This window comes from Sesamum indicum, linkage group LG10, assembly GCF_000512975.1.
Source record: "Sesamum indicum cultivar Zhongzhi No. 13 linkage group LG10, S_indicum_v1.0, whole genome shotgun sequence".
In the NCBI taxonomy this organism is placed as follows: Eukaryota; Viridiplantae; Streptophyta; class Magnoliopsida; order Lamiales; family Pedaliaceae; genus Sesamum; species Sesamum indicum.
Genome location: NC_026154.1, coordinates 1886199 through 1898539, shown reverse-complemented (window position 1 = coordinate 1898539; position 12341 = coordinate 1886199). Strand labels below are relative to the sequence as shown.

Sequence of the window (12341 nt, the reverse complement as noted above, 5' to 3'; positions counted from 1 at the left end):
CCAAAACTGAGGATCGCCCCACCAACAAAATTTTGGACCTGGACACCAGACCCCGAATCCACTAGGTTGGACTCAGTAGACCCAATTAGTATTTTTAAAATATTGAATAAATATATTTTTTAAAATAATACTACCATAATCAATGCCCATCAGCCCAAGGAGTTCGGTGCTGACCTGGCAATTGGATTGGACATTCTTCCAGGTGGCAAGAGACCATTCGTTCCGAAGATTAAGCAGTCATCCACGCAAATTATGATGAGGATAACAAGATAATGATAGATGTTCACGCCCCCCGCCCCCCCTCCTCCAGCTGTCTCCTGAAGATTTAGGGCATATCCCTCAAAGGGTTTATCCCCTTGAAGATTCCACCACAATCGGGACTCTTTGGGGGATCTCTGTTAAACAGGTTCCATAATTTAAGGAGCTTATCCACAGCAACTGTTGACCTGAGTCCCCCGGGATTATACCTCTTCAGCTACTAGGGAATTGTGGCTATAAAAGTCAATCTTCCCCTTAGTTAAAGTTAGCATTCACAAGCAGACATATCAACTTGTTACCTGAACATTCTTACTTATTCTTTCACCTTTTAAACAATCGTTGCTATTTTATTCTTCTGGAATTTTATCTTTCTACAATCATGTATTGACTTGATCGTCTAGGTGCTAACATATATTTTGCAAGGTCCTCTTTCTTAGGCTTGTTAAAGATTTTGGCCGCAAAGACATCAGGTTCAGGGATCTCATTAACGAGCAATTTTTTATTCGTATCAAAATTATTAAAGGGTTAATTTTTATTTTGTAAATTTATATGTGCATGTTTTAGGCATTGAAATATTAAATATTTTAGAATAAGTATTACTTATATAAATATTATAAAATTTATAAACTATTTATATTATTATTTTAATTTAGAAAAATATTAAGGTTATGTAATATACGCAAGAATAAATAAATTATGAATTTTTAATATAAGTTATATAAGTATATATAAAATACATAAAAAAAAGTAATCGAAACGCGTGTAGGTCCAAACCCCACTAAGACATGGGACCTATCCCAGAACTTGCTTAGCGCTTGAAAACCCGCTTGGATGCGGGTTTTAAATCGGACCCATTATCATTCCTAAACATTTACGTACACTCGCACACAAGAGAATTTTATTGCTCAAGCACTCTTGCACGTATTCCTTCCCTTATTGCTGCTCTCTTCACTTATAACTATTATTTCTCAACTGTTAATTTATTGATTTGAACGTTGAAGTGTTAATATATCTTTTTGCAAGTTTTTGTTCTAAGGCTTGCGAAAATCTAGGCCTAAACCATCTTGAGTTGGACTCACTGGAAAGAACAATTTTTTGCTCACATCAATATATATATAAAATTATTCATTTTATTAGTGTTGATTAATTGTTCATTTTAATTTTTTTATGTAATTAAATAGATGTAATAATAATAACTAAAAAAAAAAAGTTATGTATGTATTTCTATGTGTGACTCCAAGACAATGGGGACATGGATGAATACCAATAATATATATAATTACTTACAACGACAAAAATCAATCACATCGTTTTGACGTTTTCTGTTATTATTTATGTAAGTACAAATGGTTCACTTTCAACCAAAAATATCTTTTGTAAAAAGAATCAAATGTACCATAAATTTTCACTTTTTTTACGGAATTATATTAATTAAAAAAATAATTTTATACTCATTAAATAGAACCCCCTAAAATATTTATCAAAATTTAATAAAAACCAACTCTATTGAATCAAATTTTTGACAAAAAATCTGTGTTAATTTTCCACATTTTTAGGGTGCTTCAAAATTACCAGAACAGGAGGGCATTTGGATGTAACACTTTTCCCAGCTCCAAAAGTATGTGGGGTTTGGGGACTACTAAAACAGTTATGGTCGGAAAAGAACAAAATAATGCAACTGAGTAGTGCAAAAATGTAACAATCACGTTGCCTCTGTCCAAATCGATTCTTGTCTTTCCTTTCATGTTTTTATATGTATATAATAAATAATTTTTTATTATTTATAACATAAATAATAAGATTTTATTATTTTGAGATTTGATGCAACTATACATAAATTTTATTTGGTACAAAAAATTATATCTAATACTCCTAAGGTTTACATCTGTCTAATAAATCGAATAAATATATTAACCCTTAATTGACTTATTATTGAGTTATTGTAGGTTAAAACAATTCCTTCTTTAAATTAAACTACCTTTATAATAATATAAAACAAAATTTATTTTTTACTAATATTAGCAAGTTCGGTGAATTTTGACTAATGGGAGGGTTATTAGTCAGAAGAAAACAAACCTCCAAGATACTAAATGTAATTTTTTAAACCACAAAGAATTTACATATAATGACAGCAAATCTCAAGGGAGGAGAATGTAATAATTATTTCTTTAAAATATATCATAAATAAAAAAAAAAATATATATATATATATATATATAAACTAACTTAAAAGTATTACCGATACAATAAAATAATTGGTATCGTTGTATCATAAATTACCATTTGTGAATGAAAAAGATTTTTTATTTTTATATTAGTATGAACAAATAAGAATTGACTTTATGATGAAAAGGAAAAGTAACAAAAAAGTCTGAATTAAATAAAACTAGTTAATTTGGGCATCACACAATGTGGAGATATTCTTCTATATAAAATAAAAAAATAAAAAGAAGTAAAATTGTGAATAATCCAAGAAAAATCTGGTCCATTTGAGAACTTGTGGTTTCAAAATCATAGGACCAGAACTGGGGACTATACAAGAGATTCAGTTGTCACTTGGTAATTAAATTTGAGATCATGACTCGAATTATAATATCATATTTATTTATTTATATAAAATATTTTGTAATTAGTTTTTGTTCTTTTTTATTGTATTAGTATAGTGATCACATTAATCTACTGATCAATTATTAAATATGTTAAAATATTAATTTAATTATATAATTATTATTTGTATAAAAATAGAATGATTCAGTGTTCCCAATAGGGCAACTACACGTGTGATTAAAACGTGGGGGAAAAAAACCATAAAAGTACAAACTATTTAAGTGCATAGAGACACGACCTTGGAAGATAATAGAAAATACGAACAAAAAATTGAAGGTAGCAAAGTTTGAAATAATCAAGCTAGATATGCCCCCTTGTTTCTTTCATTTTTTTATTTTATTTATATATATATATATATATATATATTATTTTCTCAAAATGGCAAAAATATTATAACCACAAAGATAGTGTAAGATAAGTGGTAGGGGTCTCCCCTAGCAAAAATATTGTGGCCACAAATTTAGTATAAAGTTTACATATATTATATATATATTTTATTCTTTAAGATTAAAAGATTGAAAGAATTGAACATGGTTAAATCAGTTCCGTGTCATAATCACTAAGGATGACAACGGGGTGGATTCATACGAGATTGAAGTTCTTGTTAAGACTTTTTGGTCTTTGGAGCTGACCTCCCCGTCCAAGCCCATACATGGCGGTTTGGACTAATATTACCTAACTTGATTATTATAAACCCATCGACATATTAGATATGTTAAATTTTTTAATCCGCAATAGATTAAAAATCATAACCATAAAATATCAATATACAATAACTAGTTTTTTCATTTTTTGTGAAGTTGGAACTTGTTAAATTTAAATGGAGGATTAATTGAATCAAGTGTAATAATGATAGTGGATGCCCTTTATTTTTAGGGGCTTTTATATATTTTCATATTAGTCATTTGTGTAGAGACTCAGAACTCAGAACATTGCAGAAACAGCAACCACACAGACTGTAGCACCTAAAAACCAATCTACTTGAGAAAAGGTAAAACAATTCTGGTGCACACAAATCTATATCCATTATCCATGCACACAATTCTATACTCATCATCATTGTTAGGAATATTCATTTATAGTTCTGATTATAAATTTATTTATATAAATTATCTTTATTTTTAAAAAAATTATGTATATACTAATTAAAAATGTCGATACTATATTAATAAATCTTTCTTACTTTTTAAAAAATTATACGTATTCTTTTCAAAATGTCAAAAATATTATACAAACTATCTCTATTTTTTACAATCCATAAGAGGGTAAATTGCATGTTTTTTTTAAAGGATTATTTTTTTATTAATGCAAAGAAATAAATTATATTTTAACCTAATTATGCTTATACAGATTCACATGCTGATGTTTGTGAGGAAGTACATATGCGATGGTTATTTAGATAGGCCATATGGTTATGTTTTTTATTATATTATTTATTCTCAAAGACCCAAATGATGTATGGGCTTACTATAATTATCACCCCTATGGCTCAAATAATTTCCCTCTAAGGAATATAATTTGTTGGAGTCCTATGGCCCAAAAATCAATGGGCTCTAATAGTAAAAAAAAATAACTATCGGAGGCCCAAATATTACTAGGCTTTAACAATTAAAACAATTAAATTTGAGAAGCCCAATTACTTATTTCGATCCATTGATTAAGCCCATTCATCAAGACACTAATAGGCCGAATCACAACTTTTACCAAATCCAGCCCATCTCTTTGGCCAAATCCAGCCCATCTCTTTTACCAAATCATCCGATCCAGCCCATCTCTTTTGCTTTGGATGGTGGGGAAAACAAATCACAACTATTTTCTGTAGTGCGGACTATGTTACATTGCCCTCCTCTATAAATTATACGTAGATTTTATGTGATTTTAAAAATTACATATATTACATCATGATATTTGTATTCGTCTTATAAATAAACTCATTTGTTATTAAAAATTCATCAAATTTATCAATATTAGGAAAAAAATGTTAAATGAAAATCTATGTTTACCCCCTAATTCACTTATTGCAGATCAACAAACCTTTTTCTGAAAGTGAAGATATACAACCTCACATGCATTAAAGTGTAAAGATGCAGCACAAGTGTAGTTTGGTCAAGAAATATTTATTTGACCTGCAATTAATCAGTAATAAACTAATCAGGACTATTAGCAAATTTGTGAATTTGACAAATGAAGGATCTATTTATCGATGTAAACAATATTAGAGATACTACACGTAATTTTTCAAATTATAAAGTATTTATGTGTAATTATACCAAACTTCAAAGCAAGGACAATGTAATTATCCTGCTTAATTTTGTGAATACCAATATCAAAAGACGAAATGTAGGTTTCTAAAAGATGTCCCAGAATTAAAGCCTCTCTGAAACCTCAATTGCTTACACTCGCTTATGTATTATTCTTAGGAGATTCCAGATTTTGAATCTTAACATTACAACCATCCATGTAAAGTGGACATATATGATTTTTTTAGAAGAATCAAAGCTGATTATGCAACTTCCCAAGTCCCGACGGGACTCTCCCATAACCTATCTTTCACAGGACCAAGGCGAATATATATGATATTTTTCATCATTCACAATTCACAAACCACAATTCTTCCTAATAATTTACGCGGGACTCAGTTGATTTGCGTTTGCCAATTAATAATGGTGAATAAGAGGTTGCAGATAGCTTTTTTCCTTGTTTTTGATGAATATGAACAAGCAGTTGATTTTCAAGCTATAGCAGCTCCAGTTGATCCTCTTCTACCCGCCCTGCTTAACCTCTTTGCACATCCGAAAGCAGAAGGGAAGGCAAGCTCAGTGCTTAATGCTGATCAGCAGACGGCTTCTCTGCTTTCCTCAATAAACAATGTCCACAGAAATGATCTTATTTAAACAGCAGTTGTTCATCTCACAGCACTGATAAAATTGCAGACTTATGTAATGCGTTGCCACAGACGACAACGGTCAAGTGTGCAAACATCACTTTGTAAGAAGTTGGCAATATCAGAAGAATCGGAACAAAAACAAGGCGTGTGTATCTGAGCAACTAAAGCAAGCAATTAAAGCAGAATCATTTACAAAGTTACATCCTAACCTTTTGAGGAAAAACATTTCTAACTCATGTACAAAAGACAATCCTGTTAAGGTTTTATCTGGATCATCACTTCTTTCTAACATACATCTCTTCCTCAATCATCAACACAGTCCAAAACCATTAAAACCATTGTCATGAGTCTACTGACATCGATGTGCTAATGTATGACTGTGATTTTCCCAGGAATAAGGTCGCGAACAAGGAAATGTTCATCCCACCGTAGCCATCGGCTTGCAAATGCTTACAACACTGAATCGCAGAAAGATTGAACTTGATGTTTGTTACAGAAGCTTTTCAAACATCAAGAAACCTCGTTGTGCCATGAGAGTACAATATCACCAAGCCCTGATTTCAGTTCTTCCCATTGCAACTCCTCAAGCACCATCTCAGCATCAAATAACTTCAACTCCACCAACCACAACTCTATTGCCACTTCCCAAATCTCCACTACCAAGACCACTCTCCCTCTCACCAACCTGATCCCTCCGCCCTTCCCTCTCTCGATTCTGTACCCAAATTCAGCCCCAACCTTCACCAGCTTCTCCTCAATCTCACCCACTTGCACCCCAGAAGTAAACCTCATCTCTTTCTTGTTCGCCTGTGTCTCAAAAAGCCCAGATAAATCCAGCCCAGAAGACATCGAAATTATGTCAAAAGCATTCACTCTAGGTAAATACTTAAACTCATTTTGCTCAAGAAACTCGGATCCCAGCTTTTGTCCATTTTGTGAGCTCAAATTTTCTTGAGAAAAAGACTTCTTGAACCAGGAAAGTTTAACTAACTCGTCAAGACTCAATCTTGTGTTAGGATTTGGATCCATGAGTCTGTATATCACAATTCTGGCGGACTTAGAAACCCAGTCTGGAAACTCAAATGCGCGGCGGTGCATTGCACGGTACATGTTCGATAAATTGCTATCGTCAAAGGGGAGGCAGCCAGCTAAGAAAACATACAAAAGAACCCCACATGACCAAGCATCCGCCTTCTCTCCATCATACCCTTTGCGATAGACTACTTCCGGCGCGGTGTATGCCGGTGTGCCGCACGCCGTGTAAATTAGCCCATCTCTTTTCTGTTCCGAAAGAGCAGAAAGCCCAAAATCCGTAATTTTTAACAACCCGTTCTTGTCAAGAAGAAGATTCTGCGGCTTGATGTCTCGGTGGAAGACTCCGTTTTGGTGGCAGAAGCGGAGGGCGGACACCACTTGTTGAAAGTATCTCCGAGCGGTGGGCTCGGAGAAGCGGCGGCAGCGGCTGAGTTTGGCAAAGAGCTCGCCGCCTGGGGCGAGTTCCATGACTAGGTAGATTTTGGATTTAGTGGCCATGACTTCGTATAGTTCAAGGATGTTAGGATGGTGGTGAAGGCGGCGCATGGCCGACACTTCCCGGAGTATCCGGGGCTCCATGGCGGCGTCCACGGTGGCTGCCTTGTCGATGACTTTGATGGCTACTTCAGTGTCGCTGTTGTCAAGTGAGCGGCCCAGGTACACCTTTGCAAAGCTGCCGCGGCCCAGGAGGCGGCTAAGTTGGTATTTTTCAAGTATGATTGAGCCGCTTCCACCGCCGGCACTCGTGGTTCTTCTGATCTTGGCGGCGGGGGGGGGGGGCGGGGGGGTGGGGGGAACCCTTTTTGGGGGGGGGGGGGGGGCGGCGGTGGGAGGCGGCGGTGGGTTGGTGGAACCCATTTGTGGGGTGGAGGTGGGAGGCGGCAGTGGGTTGGTATGGGCTGCCGGGACAAGGGGGAGTTCTATGTGGTGTGTTGCACCGAATTTATAGCAAAGAGGCTACATATAAAGTTCAATAGCTGGATGTAACCTGTTTCTTGTTTGCATCTCAAAATTATAACAAATTTAGGGAATTAAAAATGGAATCTTAATTATATTAGTACTGTATAATATATATTATTAAGACTCTAAAAAATATCTCAATTCAATCAATATAACTAATGAAAAATAAATTATAATAATTCATATAAAATGAAATTTAAATTCACGATCTCAAACTTTTTTATGAGACATGATTGTATTTTTACATCACCTAATACAAAAGTATCACATTTTAAAACTCGTCATCAGCTTTTGTATTTTTCAATTTCGCGATAAAACTTTTATAGTTTGTATTAACCTCATATCATAAAATGGCTACAAATTTGGAGTAATAATTAAATCTTATAATCATCATAAAAATAATACTCACTTGACTAGAAAATAGATCTACTTAATCAGGTAAATTTTTAAAAAAAATATCGTATATTAATATACCAACTGTAGACATAGTTGTTGCAAGACATTATGACATACTCTACCTAATTGGGAAAAAAATCCCATTTCAAATAATTATAAGATTTCTTATTTACATTATTATGGTATTCTTAATTTGTTGCTCAAATTTCTGCTACTTTTGTTTGTTTAAAGGAATAGGAAAAATCAGAGGCCGGGCTTAGAATTTGTGCTTGTCGCTTCACTTTGTCCAACAGTTTAACGAGGAATTAAAAGCCGACATATTTCGTTATTATTAATTGAGAATGATGTGAATATTTATCTCACTTTGTATAAATTAATTATTTATTATTTTTAATCATATTAATATTTTAGGCAATGGGTCCGAAATGAAAATGTGAGGTGTGAGTGGGTGTATTCTTGTTGGTATTGATTAATTAGCCCCCTTTTGATGCGCGTTCTGATTAGATGTCTTAATTATAGCACATTAGCTCTGCGTTGACGCTTTTGCCAAGCTAGACAACTATTAATCACCATACATTTAACTTGATATGCTCATCAAATAATTATTTATTGTCTATTCTTTCAAACTATGAATTATATTTTTATTTGAATCATCAGATTTTTTATTACAATAATTTAATTCTATCGTAAGTGTTATTATAATTATTACATATACAATTGTATATAAAATCACGACAGATATAGCAAGCAAATTTATCATATAATTAATTTGAGTTATGATCCAATCTAATTTAGATTAAAGTTTCCCACTACGACTATAGTATTAAGTAATTGAAAAATAATAATTTATACAAATACTTTGTTTTTATCCTCAAATTTATTACTCTTATATGAATTTTGATATTCGAAATCAAATGGTACTTTCTAAAATAATTTTTTGAGAATCCAACAAAAGGCGCCATGCTAAATTATTGGAATAACGTAATTACATTCATTATATGTAGAATTAACGATCAAAACATTCAGTAGAAATATGATTTTTTTGTCGTAGATAGCCAAAAAATCAAAAAATATAGTGAAAACTATTAGTCATTATTCTTACAAGCAATATCAAATCAAAATATCAGCCATAATTAAAATTCATTATAAATAATCTGGCCATAGCTATATATATAATAATATAATAAAAATAAAGGAGAACAATAATATAGAAATTAGTAGTCAAAATGAATAAAGCAAAAGCAAGATTTGTGGAAAAAATATTAGAGATAATATTAATAATTAATACAGCTTTAGTAACTTTAATTAGATTAATATTATCTGCCAGTAAGATGAAAATTGGGTACAGCTAAGATTAATTAAATCTAATGTGTGTATGTAAAGCAGCTTTAATTAGTTAATTACATGAATTAATGAGCAACTTTTTTCAGTTGAGCACTCTTACAGATATTTTTCGCAGCTAAGGCTCCTATGCATGCAAGCAACTTGTTGCATGGTCAGATGGCGCAGCTGTTGTGATTTGTAGAGAAATGAGGCAAGGCCAACCCACACGTTTCCCGCCGCCCACGCTTTTCTGCGTAGTCAATCCACCCTTCACTGCCACCTTCTTGGATACAACTCTGAATTTTCACCTTCTATAATTTTATTTTATTTTATCATGAATTATATAATAAATGTAATATATTTATAATGTGATTGATGTATAATTAATAAAAAATGATCAATCGCATAATAAATAAAGTATAACACACTTACTATATGATTGATTTGCTTCAATCAAATATAATCCTGACTTGAATAGTTGGATTTTCCTTGTTCCAATGAGATCTCATTAAATATAACCAGGATGTCAGTCTGCGTGTTTCATAAATATACCTATATATATGTCTACATTAACTTTATAATTATACATTTTAATTTTTTGGGTTAAATATACTTTGTGTTATAAATTTAGAGAAATTCTAAGTTTATTAGCCTATCACTCTTAATAGAATATAAAGTAAAATATATGTATTTCTCCAACAAACTTTCTTTGTTCACTCCAAAAATCACTTTAGAAATGAAATACATGGTGGTATTTATAGACCACCAAAATTGTGGTTACAAAATACATCATAACTATTTTAATTACAAATTATAATGGGGGATACAAAAGGGTGTATAACATAATGGGTATTAAAAAAGAATATAAAGAGGTGTATGCATTCATATATACATATTATATATAATACTCCCCCTTGAATGCATACCTCTTTATCATATACATCCTGCCTCGTTAAAAACCTTGCCTGGAAAAACCCAATGGGATAAAAACCAAGGCTAAGGAAAAGAGTACAGTTGTATAATCTCCCCCTCAATTGAGGCAGATATCTTTCAGGTGTCGCATGCCAATATTACGTATGAGTTGTTTGAACACCTTTGTTGGTAATGCCTTCGTAAACAAATCTGCTAAGTTCTGACTTGATGAAATTTGTTGAACATCAACTTTGCCTTCCACTTGAAGCTCGTGAGTGGAGAAAAATTTTGGTAATATGTGCTTGGTTCTGTCGCCTTTAATATAACCATCCTTGATTTGGGCGATGCACGCCTATGTGCTTGGTCGCCTTTAATATAACCATCCTTGATTTGGGCGATGCACGCCGCATTGTCTTCATATATTACTGTGGGATGGGACTCGATTGATTGTAGTCCACATGATTCATGCACATAATGTATTAGTGATCTAAGCCATACACATTCACGCCCAGCCTCGTATAATGCAATTAATTCTGCATGATTTGATGAGGTGGCTACCAAAGTCTGTTTGGTTGAACGCCATGAAATAGCAGTTCCACCATACATGAATACATATCCAGATTGAGATATAGCTTTATGTGGATCAGATAAATACCCCGCATCTGAATAACCAACTAATTTGGTTGTTTTGGCATCATCATGCCTTTCAAAATATAGTCCCATGTCACTTGTTCCACGTAAATAACGTAGAACGTGTTTAACACCATTCCAGTGTCTCTTTGTTGGTGTTGAACTATATCTTGCTAGTAGATTAACAGAAAATGCTATATCTGGTCGGGTATTATTAGCAAGATACATCAATGCACCAATTGCACTGAGATATGGTACTTCTGGACCTAAAATCTCATCATTATGTGCTGGAGGACGAAACGGATCTTTATTAACATCAAGCGATCGAACTACCATAGGTGTACTCAATGGATGAGCTTTGTCCATATGAAAACGCTTAAGGACTTTTTCTATATAGTTCGATTGATGAATGAAAATTCCACCCTTAGTATGTTCGAACTGCAGGCCGAGACAATACTTTGTAGTGCCTAAATCTTTCATCTCAAACTCACTTTTTAAGTAATTAGCTGCTTGTCGAATCTCTTCAGGAATCCAATAATATTCAAATCATCAACATACACAGCTATGATTACAAATCCCGACTCTGTCCTCTTTATGAATAAACATGGACTTATTTGATTATGGCAAAATCCTTTCTTTATTAAGTACTCACTAAGACGATTGTACCACATACGTCCTGATTGTTTAAGTCCGTACAAGGACCTTTTCAATTTGATGGAGTACATATGACAAGAATTTGACTGTAATACTTCAGGCAATTTTAATCCTTCAGGGATTCTCATATAGATATCTGTATCCAATGACCCATACAGATATGCAGTTACCACATCCATGAGCTGCATTTGTAGTTGTTCAATTACTGATAAACTGATTAAAAATCTAAGTGTGGTAACATCCACTACAGGTGAATATGTTTCAGTAAAATCAATTCCGGGCTTTTGAGTAAAGCCTTGGGCCACAAGTCTAGCTTTGTACCTTACAACTTCATTTCGTTCATTTCTCTTGCGTATGAACACCCACTTATAGCCAAAAGGTTTGAGACCTTTTGGTGTTGGAGTTATAGGTCCAAATACTTCTCGCTTATTTAGCGAGTCTAGCTCATCTTGTATGGCCTTTTTCCAACTTTTCCAATCATTTCGATGTCTACATTCCTCCATAGTTTGAGGATCATTTTCATCTTCATCCATGATTTGGACGGCTACAGAATAGGCAAAAATATCATTCATTTCAATTTCTTTACGATACCAACCTAAACTGTTATGAGCATAATTAATAGACATCTCGTAACTGTCCTCGAGATCTTGCTCATTACTTTTAGAGTCATCAGATAAAA

The 12341-nt window shown here is 33.2% G+C and overlaps 1 protein-coding gene across 1 annotated transcript; it reads right to left on the bottom strand.

The window, feature by feature from the left end:
• LOC105171622 (CBL-interacting serine/threonine-protein kinase 7-like) lies at positions 5883-7749 on the bottom strand. Its single transcript, XM_011092787.2, has 2 exons — positions 7615-7749; positions 5883-7557 (listed from the first exon to the last, which is right to left on the bottom strand). Exons 1-2 carry the CDS (start codon positions 7643-7645, stop codon positions 6263-6265), a joined length of 1326 nt encoding a protein of 441 aa, XP_011091089.1. The 5' UTR covers positions 7646-7749; the 3' UTR covers positions 5883-6262.